This window comes from Agrilus planipennis, unplaced genomic scaffold (assembly GCF_000699045.2).
Source record: "Agrilus planipennis isolate EAB-ADULT unplaced genomic scaffold, Apla_2.0 scaffold6, whole genome shotgun sequence".
Taxonomy (NCBI): domain Eukaryota; kingdom Metazoa; phylum Arthropoda; class Insecta; order Coleoptera; family Buprestidae; genus Agrilus; species Agrilus planipennis.
In genome coordinates this window covers 2,767,095-2,787,214 of record NW_020439302.1, presented here as the reverse complement: position 1 = coordinate 2,787,214, position 20,120 = coordinate 2,767,095, and the positions used below count along the sequence as shown (strand labels likewise).

The following is a 20,120-nucleotide window of genomic DNA, read 5'->3' as shown; positions in this document are numbered from 1 at the left end:
GTAACGAAAATGGTAACGATGTGTGTAACCAAGGAGTTAGAATAGATGAGAAAATGGTAACCACCGGTTCGGACGCTCAATTACATGTGTCAAGATAAAAAACGGCATTCGCTCGCGGACTCGTTCCCGTGATAAATAATTTATAAATTGGACATTGTAGGCTACGAGGTAGTAGATGACAGCTGGTGGAGATCGGAACCCGCGATAATTGATAAACAAAATAGGAAACGTTTCGACCATGGAGGTCATCAGTACGTGAAGAAAAGGAACGTTCTTTAATCCCGCGTTTGTACCCGATACAATCGAAAGTGTTATTACCTTTCGGTAATTAATTAAATAGAATGTAAAAACGACAGGATTGATGAATAATATGAAACTGGCAAGATAAAAGTTTTCACGACCGGACCGTTGCTCTATATCATAAATTATATTATCGACTTTTCTTTATAAGGAATAGTATTTGCGACATAAATTGGTAGTGGCGTTAAAACTTGATGCCGCTGTAATAACCAGAACATTTTCCGTCACAGTTTTTCAGCCTGATGTTTTCTGATTCAATATTTAACAGCAGTTTTTAAGAGTAGGTTACACCAATGACATGTTTGAAATATCAGTTGCATTTCATTAACAATAGGTTTCAACAATGACGTGCTTCAGTTATTGTCAGCTGCAACTCCTTAACAGTTGCTCGCAACAATGACATGCTTCAATCGTCAACAGTTAGTACAACACGGCATAGTAAGTGTAATGTGCTTCAATTGTTAGCTTGCTGGACGATCAACTGTTAACAACTGAAGCATGTCATTGTTACTAGCAACTGTTAAAGAATTACAGTTGACAGTAATTAAAGCATGTCATTGTTATAACAGTTGGTGCAGAAACAGTGACATGCTTCAATTGTTAATTTGCTGTACCATCTACTGTTAACAACTGAAACATGTCACGGTTGCAAGCACCTGTTAAGAAATTACAGCTGACAATAATTGAAGCATGTCATTGTTGTAACCCATTGTAAAGGAAATGGAGTTGATATTTCAAACATGTTATTGTTATAACGATTGGTGCAGCAACAATGACATGCTTCAATTGTTAACAACAGAAGCAAGTTATTGTTGTAGGCAGTTGTTAACAGTTTTCGCAGCAATGACAAGCTTTAATAGTTAACAGTTAATGGTACAGTAAGTGTGGCATGCTTCAATTGTTAATTTGCTGTACCATCAACTGTTAACAACTGAAGCATGTCATTGTTACTAGCAACTGTTAAGGAATTACAGTTGACAATAATTGAAGCATGTCATTGTTGCAACCTGTTGTTAACGAAATACAGCTGATATTTCAAGCATGTCATTGTTATAACAGTTGGTGCAGAAACAGTGACATGCTTCAATTGTTAACAACAGAAGCACATTATTGTTAACGAAATACTGTTTACAACAGAAGCGTACTCAAATTGTTAATTACTTATAACATAATGTGTTGTTGGATCAAGGAAATTATAAAGGATTATACTTTTTGGAATATCCTGAATCATGCATTTTAGAATTTCTGCTTTTTGCGTTTTTTGATTAGTTTTTTGTGCGAATATCCGATAATAATTTTATAATAAAGCCCTTCAACCATCAGCAGCAGGCTGGATTGAAAGTGCATTTAAATTCATCGTGTACTTTACCCTTTAGAGCTAGTTTTCAGCTGATCGGTCGATAATAATCGAATTTGAACTACAGCCGTTACGTCTGCGTTTTATTAAAAATTTAAAACACAAAATCCGAACGAAACCTTTGCATGTAGAGATGTGCGAATGTATCTGTAGGCGCAATTGTATTGAATAGACGATGCACCCATTAAATTTGTAACGAACGCCATGACGATCGAGCGACAGGATTCATTTGTTTATGTATACGGGGATGCGCCAAACAAAACGTTTTTGCAATCTGAATTTTTTTCAATAGGCATATTGTTATCAAAACACAGCACGATAATAATTTTTGAGTTACTGGTAGGTATATTGACGAATGTTTTATGGGCGTCCTGAAGGATGTGTGTCTATTATTTCGCCCACAAGTTACTTCCTAGTCCTTTTTTTTTTCGTAAAAAGGTTTTCGTATTCGCCTTTTTTTTCGTCCTTTTTTTTCGTCTCTTCGCAAGGATTAATAGGAGTTCAGGAACCTTGTGTTAAGTCTGTATGACGGAATGGCCGATAAAGTTTATTTTTATTCGCCGTTCACCACCCACGAAGTAACTGATGAAAAATTGACATGCCTTTTTTTATGACAACCTCTACAAGGTGTTTTACCGAGGAAATAAATTCCGGTCGTAAGGATGAATAAAGGGATGGATGACGTAAGACTGGGGGCAGCCGGTCGTATAAAAATTCTGGACGCTCTCATCCCTCTCTTTCACAAACACATGTATCCATTTATTGTCCGATTTTTTATCTCCATCAATTATTCATATAACTTGATATTATTTTCTTGGTCTTCTCAGTTTTCACTGGTTAACTTTGCGAAAGTAAAGACGGGCTAATGCCAAAAAACCTCACACATCTTTTGGGATATATTATTATTATTATTGTTCTCATATGCTAGATATAGTGGATTTAAATATGACCTACCCTAAGGTTAACAATTTGCCTTATCTCCAACAGGAATACGCGCCAAATCTTTAGGAAAACTGAACTATTCTATCACGTTGAGGTTAGCTACGCCGGGATTCGTTTCAGCAAGTAGATATCCATATATTTAAATGGACCTTGTTGGAGCATACGCAATCCTAAAATGTAGCATCGTACTACAGATGGCGTTTACCGCGCCATTTGTGGTATTTTCTTAGACGACTTAGTGCTTCTGAGATAACCTACCCTAAGGTCAATAATTTGCCTTATCTCCAACAGGAATACGCGCCAAATCTTTATGAAAACTGAACTATTATATTATTTAAGAAATTTTAACAAGGATATCCTTCTTTAAAGGATTTTTGGTCCGAAATAATTAAGATAAGTTTAGACGACTTAATACTACTGAGATGATAACCTACCCTAAGGTCAATATTTTGTCTTGACTCCCGCAGTAATACGCGTCCAACCTTAAGGAAAACTGAACTTTTCGATTGTTTAAGAAATTTAAAAAAAAAAAACCTTTAAACGATCTTTGGTCCCAAATAATTAAGATAAACTTAAACGACTTAGTACTTTTGACATAACCCACCCTAAGGTTAATAATTTGCCTTGTCTCCAACAGGAATACACGTCCAACCTTTACAAAAACTAAACTGCTCGATTGTTTAAGAACTTTTAAAAAAGATATCTTTTAAAAAATTAAGGTTGGAGGTAATAAACAAATGTAAGTAATTGTTAATTATCGGACAATATTCCGATTGATAATAAATCGGTTGTATACAATTGAATTCAAAAACTTCAGAAGGAAAATAGTCTTAGATTGACATGTAGAATTGAATGGTGTTAATATTTCCCTTATCTTATCTTTTAAACAAATACATTAGCGGTTTTAATTATAATGTTTATTATGCGTTTTTGGCATGCATAAAAAATCATTACCTAGAAAAAGCAACGATTGCAATTCGAAAAACAAAAGAAATGCCCTGGAATACGTATATATCCAGTCTCGAGAAGAATCCGGAACGACCATCATTCAAAGGGAAGTGACTGCATTCATAAGATTTTACTTATCGCTTAGAAAGGGGAGGCGGTCCCTCAATTGGACATGATCCAAAGTTGCACTAGCACTAGCAGATATGGCGATGCATTACAATATATATACACATATGCCTATATTGTCCTATGTCCTATGAATAAATTTATTTTGATAAATAAGTAATTCCGTTTTGTTGCGAAACTATACATTATCGTCGACTTTATCGTGTCTATGATTCGTTCATATATCAATTCCTTTTAATAATCTCTAAGTAGAAATCTTCCATGTATGTACTCACTTACAATCATGTATCACGTAGCTTAAGACTCGATATGTTGTCGTATTCTTATTTTGAACGACATTGCACGATTCCCTCTGTAGAAGTTTGACAAAGTGACAGCTACTCTCATTGTCTTTATCGTATTTTATTGTTAATTAGGCACAAGCTTTGCTATTGATTGTGACATAAATTGAAGAGCGAAACGGGTAAGGATCAATACGTTATTCTGTTCTTATTTTGAACGACAATGCACTTTTCCCTCTGTAATAAAGTTTGAGGAATTTCCCACTTTGAATGATTTATTATTGTGATAAATTACCAAAAAGGCAAATTCTACTTATATCTTAGACCCCTACAACAGGCTCTTTCATTTGATACGTCACACGGTACAGTTTGCAAAACTTTTTTTTTTTTAATTTTCTATTGGTCCCCACCCAAAAATGACCCCCGTGTTCGAAATTAATTTATTTACGTTATGCATCCGTGTTCGGGTCACAGAAATTCATATATGCACTAATAAATTTCAACTTGATCGGCTCTTGACAAGCGGACAGACAGACACACGAGTGATCCTAGAAAGGTTCCGTCTTTCATTCGGACGTAGAGAACCCTAAAAAACGTTGTTAACGATTTGTATACATCGGGCAGGGTGAATTTTAAATTCGCTGTGGATTTTCAAATTTTAAAAGAATTACCACCCGTGTACCAAAGAAAGGTTTGTGGCTGAATCGTGTCTTAACACGTACATTGTTGAGAACAATCTGGTCAGATAACTCAGACTTGCATGATGACCTATTAGAACATTTTGTTTTATTTTGCGCAACGATTTATGTAAATATCTACCTATGCAAAACTGATAGAAATACAAGTTGTGGTGTAAAATTTACCATATCATTGTACGATATACTTTTGAAGACATGTTTCCACATTCGTTTGGTTCATCATAATCATATCGTCACTTACCGTCTCCAAAGGAGATAATTTCGGAGGTCCTCCCATAAAAATCGTCCACGTCTAGCGTTTCGATATTGTTAGTGGTTTTCGCACTCGTGCTGAGTATTTCCTCATCTTCCTCCTGAAACTTCCAACTGTCCTCGGCCCTGGAAATGGTTTCCAGAATAACGTCCCTGGGAAGACTGTACGTGACATTGGGCTTGTGTTGCAGCCCCAATTTCGACAAAATTTGCCTCTTGATCGCCTCCAGTCGTAGATTATCACTTTCGGCCTTAAGATTTCGTCCGGTTTTGTAGAAACAGTTCGGACAATTGATAACCGAAGCCGACGTTTCGGACGTTTCGTCAAGCGCGCTGCTCTCTAGCTGGGACACGTAGACGTCGTCGTCGTCGTGATCGGGCGTCGGGACGGTGTGGTGATGGTGTCGTATCCTGTCGCAGCCGACCACGACGATCGCGAACAAGACGAGCAGATAGAGAAGGACGGAAGTGAAAGGACGAAGGGCCATTTTAAGGATTTTTGGCAACGTTTCTGGAACTGCAACCCGCCCTGGATCTAGACGCCAGATTTATATCTGTACGGATATACGTAATACGTAAGAAGGGGATGAAGCAGAACGGCGTCGACGTCGTCCTTGGCTTGAATACTTGTTTGGGCAGTGATTTTAATTAATGACCTTAATTTATTAATTTAATGTACTAATCACAGATGTCTATCACTCAGTAGTCAAGATGTTATTGTTACGCGTAAAAAATTGTCTGTTAACGGTAATACTAATCGTGATAACACTCGTAACGCGAAATTGCATTTTGACGCGCTACGAAAGAAAAAACAAAAAAGTCTTCTACAATTGGTGCATTAAGTTGCTTAATTCCGCACGCACTCTTAAACTCTTCTTAATTAGAACGCACCCTTCTTTCTCCAACGGCTAATTTACTGCTATTGATTAATTAATTAATTAATTATGTACTTACTATGTGCCTAATTCTGCGCGACACAGTGGCATAATAACAACAACGGTAGCAACAGTAATAGCAATAGTAATATACATTTCCGTGGTGCGGTATCGTCGGCGGCGTCGGTTGCCGTCATGTTCAAACTTATTCGTCGCTCCGCACGTAGAGCACACGCACGGCTGTTAAACGTCGCGGCGGCCCCGGCGTCGGCGAGCCGTCGACTTGGAAAAACGCGTCCAACTTTTCCACCGGCATCATCAACTCAATTTTTCGTCGTCGCTGTTGTTGTTTTTCCGGACCGACAACTTTGCTACTGAGAAGAAACAATATGACCGGAATTGCTATATGTGTAGTAGTGGTAGTACGTGGTGGTAGGTTGTTATGCGCCGCGGCGCTCGTCGTCGTCGTCGTCCGTCTTGCAAAAGCTCCTCTCTTTACCACGAACCGAACAACTTCTGCGCTGCTCTGTCTGGTTTGTCGTGTTGGTAGAAGGTACCCCCGTATCACGCGTGCCTGTTTGAACGCGACTGACTGCTGCTAACAAAACTATTTCTCTATACAGCGCGGCGTGTCGCGCTCCCAACCGCGATTCGTCGTGGTATGGTCGCGGCTATTGCAGTAAACCACGTCTAAGACAACGGTACCATCAACCTAGTATACACACACGGACGCCTCTACTTATCATCTGAAAAAAAATTGGACAACTGCTGATCCACATACCAATAATACCGATGATCCCCAATTGCAATTGTTTTCTAACAAAATTTGCCAAAAATTTTCATCCATTTTCCTTAAAATACTGCCTCAACTCCTCAATGCTTTGTAAAGACTTGTCTTATTGTAAATAACTCTCAATACTCTTCTATCGTTGTAAATGCCACTCTAAATCATTACTTCTTAATAAAATCTTCTTAAAAATACTCTTAAACGTTGCCTGAACTTTTCTATACCTTATAAAGGCCAGCCCTATCAATAATAACTCACTTCACTACTTTATAAAGAGTATAGTTCCCATAAATAGACTCTTAGAGACTGTTATGATTCGTTCTCGCTTTCTAAACATTTATATCCTTCAAATTATCCTTGATGACAAATTGATAAAGGCTTTCGCGGCCAATAAGTTGACTGATGCTGACTGTCGTTGGTTGAAATTGTTTCCTAACGTTTCACTAGCACGCGTGGCGACCTAATCTAACCTACCCTAACCCAAATTTAACCTAACCTAGCCCAGCGTTTCACTAATACGAGTGGCGGGATTCTTTATAGGACAGCATCAGTAATCCCTGAATATTGCTCCAATTCTTCTTTGCTTTCTAATGACTGTTTCCCATAGAAATACACTTCAGTACAGCCCCAATTCTTCCCTTATTTTATGCAGACTTATCTTCTTAAAATTAACCCTCAATACTGCTTTGGTTCTTTACTATGTACGGACTAGTGGCCATTAAAATATCCCTCGATAGTACTCCCCTGTTATTTAAAGAGGCATTTCGCGAACAACAATTCTCAGTATTACTTCAAATCTTCTCTGGTTTATAATGACTAGTCTCCACAAAACTACTCCTCATTACTTCTATAATTATTTCTTTCTTTGTGAAAACCTGTCTCTATGAAAATACTTCTTAATACTGCATTCTCTCTTTGTAAAGGTAAAAGCTCAGTCCTCAAAAGTACCCCTCAATAGTGCTTCAATTCTTATTTGCTTGTTAGATTCATATTCTTAAAACTACCCCCCAATACTTCTTTACTTCTTTCCTTCTTTATAAAAACCTGTCTCTATAAAAATTCTTCTGAATGCTGCTTCCTTGTTTTGTAAAGATAAAAGCACCCTCCTTTAAAGTATCCCTTAAAAATGCTTCAGTTTCCTTTGCTTATAAAGATTAATCTTAAAACTACATACTTCTTCTTCTGTTATTCTCTGCGTTGTACAGATTAGTCTCCCCAAAACCACTCCCCAATACTTTTTAATTCTTCTTTACTTTCTAAACACTCGTCTATATAAAACTACCCCTTAATACTGCCTCAACTCTTCTCTTCTTTCTTACGTTATACGTCTGTTTTGATTTCCCTTATTACTACAAGTTTTGCTTATTTAATCTTATTTAACCGTCATATCTTTTGTATCACACCGTCTTGTCTTACATTGTCTTTTTTTTGTTGCACTTACTAATTGCTTTATCATATCTCATCGTTTTCGTTCTGTTTCACCCTGTCTTTTGTGATCATGATACTCAATTTTTTCGATCTCTGAAAGGAAGTAAATATTGCTTGCATCAAACAGTCAAAGGGCTGTTTGGTGGAAAATGCTATTAAGGTCAGGGTGAAAATGTAGAAATAGAACGGGGAATTTTTAAAACGTTCATCGATTGTTCTTTTATTGAAATAACCTTTCGAGGAAATCATTATTTTAGCACATATTTCAAATTTCGTGATCGGTTATTTCGAAATATGCAACCGCAGAAATGTTTTTTAATCGGGGGTATGATCTGTCGTTGACAGGAAGTCCGGTATGATAGTTTTCCGGAGGATTCTCCTTGCGATTTTCTTCTGTTCATGTACTTGTTCGAAAAGATCACGAAAAACTCGAAATATTGACTCTCACTTTTGTTTGCTCGCAGTTTGATTTGGACGAACGGGGACACATTTGTAAACACATTGTATGTGAACACACGCGGATGATTATCCAATAATTTGGAAATAAAAACGTACATATCTTTCCATAAACTGGAACAGAATATTTTTCCTAACTATTCTTACCGTATGTATATTGTTCTTGCTTATGACACAGTTCAGTTTTATAGCTACGTTTAAACCTCAGAACTATAAAACTTACATGAGCAAAGCGGAATTAGAGTAACAGAATTGTTCCATAACTTTTTCCTCTTGGATGGTTTTAAATCGAAACAAAGATCAACAAAATGACAAGTCTTCATTTGTTACCTAAACATATTCACTTTTAAAAATATATCATTCGATTCCTTAAGAAATTCTAAGAAGCTTTTTCCTTTACGCTTTTTCAATATAACAGTTAGTTATCAAGTTATTAACAATTAAAAAGAGACCAATCATGAAGCGTTTTATTTGCTGCAATTATAACAATTAAACCGTGTAAACCACAGTTACTTCCGCTTCTAGCAAAAATGATGCGCTCTGGTTAACCATATAAGCCTGTGCTACATCCATTTGCAGCAAAGATGCCCTCTAATGAACCATATAAACCTCTGCTACTTCCGCTTGCAGCAAATAGTTGTGCTCTAATGAACCATATAAACCTCTGGTACTTCCGCTTGCAGCTAGGAGTCCCGCTTTAATGAACCATATAAACCTCTGCTACTTTCGCTTGCAGTAAAGAAGGTGCGCTCTGATGAACCATATAAACCTCTGCTACTTCCGCTTACAGCAAAGTAGGTGCGCTGTAATTAACCACATAAACCTGCGCTTCATCCGTTTGCAGCAAAGAAGATGCGCTATACTGAACCACATAAACCTCTGCTATTGCGGCTTGCAGGAAAGAAGGTGCGCTCTAATAAATCATATAAACCTCTGCTACTTTCGCTTACAGCAAAGTAGGTGCGCTGTAATTAACCACATAAGGCTGCACGTCATCCGTTTGCAGCAAAGAAGATGCGCTATACTGAACCACATAAACCTCTGCTATTGCGGCTTGCAGGAAAGAAGGTGCGCTCTAATAAATCATATAAACCTCTGCTACTTTCGCTTGCAGCAAAGAATCGCGCTGTAATGAACCATATAAATCTCTGCTACTTCCGCTTGCAGCAAATAGTCGCGCTCTAATGAACCATATAAACCTCTGCTAATTTCGTTTGCAATAAAGAAGGGTCGCTCTGATGAACCATATAATCCTCTGCTAGTTCCGCTTACAGCAAAGTAGGTGCGCTGTAATGAACCACATAAACCTGCGCTTCATCCGTTTGCAGCAAAGAAAGTGGGCTATAATGAACCACATAAACCTCTGCTATTACGGCTTATAGGAAAGAAGGTGCGCTCTAATGAACCATATAAACCTCTGCTACTTCCGCTTGCAGCAGAGTCGCGCTCTAATGAACCATATAAACCTCTGCTACTTTCGCTCGCAGCAAAGAAGGTGCGCTCTGATTGGCTTTTTCAGTAACTCAGTAGTTATACTTCGTAACCAGAAACTACAAAGGAAAAGTTGTCCCAGAATTTCGTAATGATTCAAGCAGAATTCACACATTTCATTGAACTGATAGAGAACACTCTACAGCCTACATAATCAATAGGTTTTATTGCAATTGAAAAATAACAAAATTTTTTGTTCTGAAGGTTCATGTTGTCTACCGAACCTCAAATAGAGTTCCACGATAAGATACGTTAGATCACAAATAATTCGAATCGTATGGTATTGGCCTATCCCAGAAACTATTTGACCTCTGTTACAAAAAAAGCGAACCCTTACCTACAAAGTACCTTTTCACTGCTTGTTTATTACGCAATAACGTGTCTATTGTTTTAAATTTTTTGTCGTCTTCGACGGGCACATGTGTGTGTTATACGGGAACTGGCGCCTGCCTGATGGCGGAACCGCGGCACACTAGATTATAATACGTGCAGCTAACTAACTCTCTCTTTGAAATGAAGAATTTGTGGCTCGCGCCACACTGGTCTCCAAGGGCCTACTCAACATATAAAATACACATACAATGACAACCGTAACCGATTAACTACAATGTATATGTAAATATGTATACATATCTAGAGTTGATTATGCATCTAGTTTTGTATGCACCTTCTGGTTGTACATGTTAAATATACAGGGTCGCACTCGGTAAAATGGTAATAATAATGGTAACTTTACCTCAGGGTTGTTCAAGTAATTAAAAGTTTAAATTATTCAAAAGGATTTTTTTAATTCGTTGATATTCTTCCAGATTTTCTGAAATTAAGATTAATCTTTAGGAATTCCTTTATTGTCAATAATTAAAACATTCGGAGTGACACTAATTCGCTTAAATTTATTCATTACTTCTGCGAGTTAACGTTAATTTGAATTTTAAAGGACTTTAATTATCTGACATTACTGGACGTACGAAAATTAAATCCGATAGCGTTCCCTTGTTATATTCCAAAGTTTTTTCACGTTTGTTCTTTTTCTCATATGGACAGAGGGTGTTTCCCGGTCTGCAGGACATTTTTCCCAACTTTATAACGGTTTCCCATTGAACTTTGGTCAGATTTCTTTGATTTCTCTTCACTTCTGGCAATTATTCGCCGACTAAAAGGAAAATGTTACAGTTCAGGAATTTGTTAAGCTATGTCTTCTTCTCATATGGACACAGGGTGTTTCCAGGTCTTCAGGGCATTCTTCCCAACTTTGTAACGATTTCACAGAAAGTCACACAGGTTGTAGTACCTACGATCGGCATCGTGTGTTGTTTCTACAGCTACGATTATAATTGATGGCCGAATTGTGGAGCCAATTTATCCGTTGTATGGAAAAGGTGTCAGGTAGGTGTTTCGATGTGTTGTCCTGTTGGGTGTCCGAGGCTGTTAACGCGTCATCGTGGGAGCGACAGCGACGGCGATCACGGTCGCGGTAGAAGCCGCTCTTTGACAGCACCGACATTCGACCACCATGTGGTTCTTGTCAGCTTCAGTTGCTAAGCTAGATCTCAGCGAGCAGAAACGACCTGCCGCTGTACCCTTCCGTACCAACAATATCAACATTTAACGTTACTCTAATATTAATGGGGGATTACCAGATTACATGACCTACGTCATCGACATTGTCTGTACGAACCAATGCCAAAAAGAAGAAGTTTACCCGAATGATATCTGTCTTCATTGAGTTTTATCTACACTACCTGATGACACTGGGTAGCCTGTTCCTTCGTCCTGCACTGTAGGGCAGAAAAATAGATAGGGTCGAAGACTATTTTCAAGGCCCCTTATGGGTGAGTGGTGATGGTAGTTACGGAAATAGGTGAAATGAAGACAGTGGAATATCACTATCGTTACCTTATGGAAACTACAGAAAAAATTGGATCAAAGCAGAAGCGAGACCGTCTCGTTGAGGGAGTCTCGAACTTCTCTTCTGTACACATTGCGTCTTTCCCATCTCAACCATCACTCATCCATTCCCGTGATTCAAATAGTCATTGAAGTTTTGATAAATTGGTAGACAATACCACAAGCAGTGGCAAAGTTTTTTTAGAATTTTTCTTCTACGAGATTTCGTTTAGTTTAGCTTAGATTTGTGAAAACCGAGTAACCCAACGATCCAAAATGGTTCATATAATTATAAGCATCACCAGGTTGTGTCTGATCACTGATCGTGGTATATGATGACCTACCCTACCAAAAGACACGGAATATTGTATAAAATTAATCCAGAATGGTCATTTTCTCATGACGGAGAGATTCTGAGGTCAAATTTTCTGGGTGTTTTTTTGGGGGTGAATTTAAAAAGTTGATGAAGTATCCGATTATTTATTTAATAGATTATTATCTACTTTTTCTTTGGTTGAAAATTCAGAAGATACATATCGTCCAAGAATAACGACAACAGTAACCATAACAGAGATGCTTATACTTATACGATATTGCCATGTCAAAAATCAATTTGTTGTTGTAGTAGTGAACGTACAGTTTGTTGGTTCAGTATTGTACATTCAGCTGAAAGCTTTGTAAATAATATAGCCGCAGGGTCCAAATTAACAACTTGTGGTCTCTGGTCTCACGGTGCCTCATACGATAACATTTGAGCGCATTTTTTTATCTGGTTTCTGTTATCAAATTATTAAGTTGTCTAGAGGTGCAATAACTGCACAAGGTGTTCGAAAACTATGGCAAGCTTTTTTTAAACTGGGCGAGGTGTAAAGTGAATGAAAGTTAAATTAATGATGGTTTTTCTGTAGTTTGTGGGGAATGAAGGGATTTATAAAATGTTACGGGGGCGGTTAGGTTAGGTTTTCAGGTAAGGGGTCGATAATTGAGTCACATCACATTGTGCATTTGTTAGGAGTAAAAAAGAAACGATGTCTTAGTGATTTTCTGGTAATTTACGTGACATTTTCAGGTCAATAGGGTCATATGACGTAATGTTTGTAGTATTTGGGGAGGCTATCAACATCATTAAAGAAAGTAAAAAACTTAAAAAATTTTGGGTGTTTCATTCCCACCAGCCAGTAATGCTGGTGGGCGGGCAGTCCCTCCGGACTACGCCGGAAGGTAGGGCGGAAGGCGTTCTTCAGCCTGCTTTCAGGAATCGTGGGAATGGGTGGGTGGTGGTTCGGGTGAGAAAGATGAGACGGACGAAATGAAGACAGAAGAGAATGAAAGATTATCTGTGGAATATTACTGCCTCAGCATTTTCCTAAGTGATCCAAGGAAACCACAGAAAAACTTGGACCAAGGCAGACGGACCCGGAATCGAACCGGCGTCCTCTCGAATGCTAAGCAATGGTCTAAACCTCTAGGCCATGCCGCTCGGTTAAAGAAAGTACAACTGTAGGGATATATATACAGGGGCAGAAGATAAGTATGTTTGTATTTGTTGAAGGAAGAGTTAGAGAGATCGCCAGTACCTAATGTATGAAAATAGTGGGCGCGGCGGAAAAGAAAAGGTTAGAAGCGTTCGAAATGTGGTGTTTTAGGCGAAAGATGAGGATACCGTGGATAGAGAAGGTTAGAAACGAAGAGGTATTAGAAAGAATAGGAGAACAGATGACTCTATGGAAGTCAATAAGAAATGGGCGAGATAGGTTGGAAGAACACCTTCTCAGGCATGAGGTCAAGTCAGAAACATATTAGAGGCAAAACTGGAGTTAAAAGGAGTAGAGGTAGAACTAGATTACATTACTTTTCACAAATAGTTAAGGATCTGAGATGTTCTAGTTTTAGGGAGATACGAAGATTAATTCAGGATAGGAAAGTGTGGATGTGCATGTCCAAACAGTCTCAGGACTAAGGACCTTATGATGATAATGATAGCCAATTTTATCGCGTGTGACATGTTGGATAAACTTTAGGTTTAATATCCAAAAACTCATTCCATTTTTTTGTCATAAATATAAACTTCAACGTTACCCTTGTTAGGTTGTGTCGGAAAAATGTATAGGGTTGAAGAGCTTCAGCAACGAAACACTTGAAAAAAACTAAAACTTCAAAAAAAAAAAAACAGTCTGCAAATTATAAACAGGACATCCTGACAGTTATTTCCGAAAAAGGATTGTGACAATTAAATGAATCTAATCTAATTTGGTGTGTCGTTTCGATTATTTCTCCTTTTTTTTTTTAAACAGGATTTACATTCACTTGATTCATTTCAGACACAGTCCTTAAATTAGAATTCGCTAAATTAAATCAGCATTTTTATGTTATCCCATCAAATTAGTGAAAACGAGATTAATTAAATACCACATTGTATCGATTAATTAATTCTACGACGATATAAAAAATACATTTAATGTATATCATTTTCCCAGGTGTACCTACTGAAATCCTTATCCTATTTATCACAGTTAAATGTAGCAATGTAACATTTAGGAAAGTTAAAAAAGTTAATGAACAATGATAAATAAGAATAAGACAAGGGTGGAGAGGGTGAAATTACAGTGTAACACATACAGCGACTGTACTTTGACCGTTCCCAACAAGTTAATTTATTAAAATTGACGCACTATAATAATTTACCAATGTACTAATTGGTCTACTGCGGCTTGTAAGACAGAGACGTCTTGATTATCTACAGGTTAAATTCAGGGTCGTACTCAGAATAAGCGTCAATTTCTTAACATTAGTAATGAGCAAAGGTAGTCTCAAAATTAAATAATTTGGTTGATTATATTTGTATGTCTATCTGTCTGTACCACTTTTAGATTTTGAAGTTCCAATTTCTCTGCTTTCCTTTCCGTTCAATTAATAACAATATTTTTGTGTAATTTTTATTTATTTTCATTCCATATTCCTGTGTCAATAGTACAGTTTCTATTTTGTTAAATCATAAGAATACTTGTAGCGACACATTGCTGTAAGTTAACAAATACTATGTAACCCGGAAATGAAGGGTGGTAATCCTTGCGTTTGGATATCTTTCCCGAAAGCTGTCCTATCTTCGCTCTTGTCGTTCTTATCCAACTTTCTTCCTATTAGCATTTACTTCTTTATGTTACTGATCACTTTCTCTAACTGCTTGCTGCTCTGCAATATTCCAACATTTTTAAGTAGGTTTTTTAACGTCATTATCATTAAGTCGTCAGTTCTAAAACTAATGCGACTTGACCCTGCGCTATTTTCTGCTTTATATCCCTACTATCCTTCCGTCCTGGCTTATCTGACTTCCTAGATACCTAAACTCAGTCACTTCTTCTATTTTTTCACATCCTATCTTTATATTCGCTTTTTTCCTACTTTTTCATCCCTTGCATACCAGTATTTTTGTTTTACTTTTATTTATTTTCACACAATACTGTTTTGTCAATACCGCTTTCATTTTATTTAAAACTATCTCTAACTCCTCTTTGCTCTAATACTGCTATATCATCTGCAAATCTAAGCATACTAATCCTTTGCCCTTGCACATCTATCCCTACAGTTGTACTGTCTTTAATGATGTTGATCGCGTCTTCGATGTACAGATTAAAAAGTAGCGGTGACAGTATTGAGTTTTTTTTTTCAGTAATATTTTAGTTACAAATGTTCTACATGTTCTGTAGTTCCTTATTCAGATCTGCATATCTTCAGCCGGTCCTGTCGTTAATGAAATACATTGTTGTATATTTATGCATTGAATTTTAATGATGTGAATCCCGAATGAAATGTTCGGCGCTCATCTGACAACTAAAATTGCCTAGCAACTGCCTTATCTACCGCTTTTAACACCTGTTAATAATAAAGTAACAAATTTACAGTAATTGCACAGAATTTTTTTAATTCAAATACGGTCCTCCAATATCGCATCATTAATTACCATAATTTCAAACCATCAAACCAAAGGTAAAGTTTAATGCCCCGCGGTTTTCCTTACTCTGGTATAGATTTCTCCCTGTTCCACATTTTTGGCACATGAAAAAAAGGAGCACACTGAATTATATACGGGGGAGGTTCAAGGATTATCTTTGATTCTCGAGTAATTTCAGTTGCTAAAATCGGAGACCAAAATGATTTTCATATTATTTCAAAACACAGGGAACCCAAACCGATGGCATTTTTGTTGGTCTTTTTTGAAGGCCTTTTGTCTGATCCAATGTCCACTGGATTTGTCGCTGATTTTCGGTATTTAGGGAGATAATTCAGGATGAACCAGATTTGAAATGAAGAGGAATTGGTACAAGTAGAAGAAGGAAGAACAGGGGATGTCGTAGAGGCCTTCTCAGGCATAATAGGTTAGATGGAGACATTTCAGAAGCATCTCAAGATAGACAGAAGGTGTAAGTTACTCCAGTTTTCGAGAGGATAGTGATTGGGGTAAGAAAGATGAGAGAGAGAGTGAAGGAATATCTGTGGAATGTTCCCTGAGTCCCTAAGTGACCCAAAGAAATCACAGAAACTTCATCATCAGGCGGAACGGACCTGGCGACCTCCTTCAACATATGCGAACGACAGTGCATCCTAATTATAATTGTAGATCATTTCCAAGCATTTCATTCGTAAGGAAAGAAAATCTTACTACCTGGGATTTCGTTGTAGTATTTAAGTCAAGAAAATCTTCTATTTCCTTACTTCGTTTTTTATTACATATCGTTTGAGGATATTGCATTTGATTATATACAGCGTCGGTAATAATCAGTATGAGCCACATTAATTCAAAAAAATATTGCAATAAATACGTAGTTGATACAGTAAGCATGGACATAATGGGCCCTCCCAAACATTGCAACTGCGGATTTCTTGGAATTGGACACCCGCACGTAAGACTCGCCGCCCAGTCTGGTCTTTACATTTTCACGTCGGTCGGCACAGAATTGAAATGTATCTGTGTGAATAATATGTAACGTAACAATCTCCTTGTCGCATTTACATTAACGATTCCTATTAGGTTCGGGACGAAAACTTTCACGAAATGTTTTAACTTGGCGGTCCCGCAGTCAGAGGCGGGGAAGTATTTATCTCGGAAACAGAGATAGTTGTGAAATTGAGGAACTACATTCTAACAGGAGGCGGGAACTTATGAGGACTGACGAATTTATGATGTTGAGGATCGTGATGGTGAGTCTCATGATGATGAGGATCATGATGTTGAGGATCACGATGATGAGGATCATGATGTTGAGGATCATGATGATGAGGATCATGATGATTATAATCATGATGGTGAGGATCTTAGTGATGAAGATCATGGTGATCAGGATCACGATGATGAGGATCACGATGATGAGGATCACGATGATGAGGATCACGATGATGAGGATCACGATGATGAGGATCATGATGATGAGGATCATGATGATGAGGATCATGATGATTATAATCATGATGGTGAGGATCTTAGTGATGAAGATCATGGTGATCAGGATCACGATGATGAGGATCACGATGATGAGGATCACGATGATGAGAATCATGATGATGAGGATCATGATGATGATTATCTTGATGATGAGGATCACGATGATGAGGATCATAATGATGATGATCTTGATGAGGATCATGATGATGAGGATCATGATGTTGAGGATCATGATGATGAGGATCATAATGATGAGGATCATGATGATGAGGATCTGAGGATACTGATGATGAGGATCACGATGATCAGGATTACGATGATGAGGATCACGATGATGAGGATCATGATGAGGAGTATCATGATGAAGTAAATTCACATGGTCAAGTCACCTTTAACAAAAAGAAGTCACTTCTGTGCTTGCGAACGGTTAATTTAGAAATTCAAAAAAGATTGTTAAAGAATAAGGAGTTAATAAAAACAGTGGAACTCAATAAGAAATAGGCGAGATAGATTGGTAAGGACACCTTCTTAGGCATGAAGGACTAGCTAGAGATATATGAAAAGCAGAAACAGGAGCTAAGAGTAGGAGAGGTAGATTTAGATTAGATTACTGTTCACAAATAGTTAAGGATGTGGAATGCTCCAGTTTTAGGGAATTTCGAAGATTAGCTCATAACCTCATGATGAGGATCACGATGATGAGGATCATGATGATGAGGATCACGATGATGAGGATCAATCATATGAGGATCACGATGATGAGGATCATGATGATGAGAATCATGATGAAGTAAATTCACATGGTCAAGTCACCTTTAACAAAAAGAAGTCACTTCTGTGCTTGCGAACGGTTAATTTAGAAATTCAAAAAAGATTGTTAAAGAATAAGGAGTTAATAAAAACAGTGGAACTCAATAAGAAATAGGCGAGATAGATTGGTAAGGACACCTTCTTAGGCATGAAGGACTAGCTAGAGATATATGAAAAGCAGAAACAGGAGCTAAGAGTAGGAGAGGTAGATTTAGATTAGATTACTGTTCACAAATAGTTAAGGATGTGGAATGCTCCAGTTTTAGGGAATTTCGAAGATTAGCTCATAACCTCATGATGAGGATCACGATGATGAGGATCATGATGATGAGGATCACGATGATGAGGATCAATCATATGAGGATCACGATGATGAGGATCATGATGATGAGAATCATGATGAAGTAAATTCACATGGTCAAGTCACCTTTAACAAAAAGAAGTCACTTCTGTGCTTGCGAACGGTTAATTTAGAAATTCAAAAAAGATTGTTAAAGAATAAGGAGTTAATAAAAACAGTGGAACTCAATAAGAAATAGGCGAGATAGATTGGTAAGGACACCTTCTTAGGCATGAAGGACTAGCTAGAGACATATGAGAAGCAGAAACAGGAGTTAAGAGTAGGAGAGGTAGATTTAGATAAGATTACTGTTCACAAATAGCTAAGGATGTGGAATGCTCTAGTTTTAGGGTATTTCGAAGATTAACTCATAACCTTATGATGAGAATCACGATGATGAGGATCACGATGATGAGGATCATGATGATGATGATCTTGATGATGAGGATCACGATGATGAGGATCACTATGATGAGGATCACGATGATGAGAATCATGATGATGAGGATCATGATGATGATGATCTTGATGATGAGGATCACGATGATGAGGATCACTATGATGAGGATCACGATGATGAGGATTATGATTATGAGGATCATGATGATCAGGATCACGATGATGAGGATCATGATGAGGAGGATCATGATGAAGTAAATTCACATGGATAAGTCACCTTTAGGAGAGGTAGATTTAAATTAGATTACTGTTCACAAATAGTTAAAGATGTGGAATGCTCCAGTTTTAGGGAAATTCGAAGATTAGCTCCTAACCTTATGATGATGAGGAAGATGATAAAGTAAATCTGGTCAATCAACTATAACTGAAAAATATTTGATACTAATAGCAACTTATTATGATTTCAATTCGAATATTAAAAGAGTGAATATGGGTATCGTAGATGACCCACTGGGGCCGTCCCTGTTCATTTAACAGCCGGTCTCAATGCCTCAACACCATCTCTGTAAATTAAAGTTTAAGGACTCCATGTAGCTCGTTATTAGTTTTATCGATGCCATAAATTCATCCAATACGCAAGAAAGAGAAAGACCGCGCCGGACCGCACACACACTCCCTCACACAGACACACACACACACCAATAAATACCTTACAATACACCGATACGTATTATTATTTTGTACATATGTATCTACAAACATGCATCGTGCGGCCGTGTGATCTCTATATACATTTACCCGGTGATGGTTCTTGATTAAGATGTCGCAAGAGTGTAAATAAATAGTAGTTACGAAAAATGGACGTGACGGACCGACACGGACGCCTCGGGCCGCAAAAGCCCAAATCTACACTATACGATACCATACGACAACTTGCTGGATGGTTAGCGTAACTACACGCTATGTACCATGGTGTGTGGGCATGCAATCTTTCATGGTCGCCTAAGACGTATACCGTTATTTAGATTAAAGATAAATTACCATTGATTGTCCTATTCGATTTACTACAGTCTATAGTTAATCTGAAAAAAAAATCGGTTGTCTGTAAAGTCGGTTTACTGACGATAACTGAACGTGACAACGTCATAAGAAAATACTGATGGAATGGTTTCATTTTTCAAAAGAAAATTTTAATTTTATTTGTTTGATAGATATTTTGTGTGGATACAGAGAAGGAGGTAAATGGAAATGTATTATTGTATAGCAGCTGTCCACGCGGACGCATCGCTCACTCAAGTAGGAG

The 20,120-nt window shown here is 37.6% G+C and overlaps 1 protein-coding gene and 1 long non-coding RNA gene across 2 annotated transcripts in view; one reads left to right on the top strand and one right to left on the bottom strand.

The window, feature by feature from the left end:
* The window catches only part of LOC108744910 (inhibin beta chain), a 35,046-nt gene extending 28,663 nt beyond the window's left edge, over window positions 1–6,383 (bottom strand). The window contains exon 1 of the mRNA XM_018480874.2: window positions 4,894–6,383. Within this exon, the coding sequence (XP_018336376.1) occupies window positions 4,894–5,392 (499 nt within the window). The 5' untranslated portion in view covers window positions 5,393–6,383. The remainder of the gene's footprint in view (window positions 1–4,893) is intronic.
* LOC108744967 overlaps window positions 1–20,120 on the top strand; it is a 126,364-nt gene that overhangs the window by 28,579 nt on the left and 77,665 nt on the right. The gene's annotated exons all lie outside the window — the stretch shown is intronic.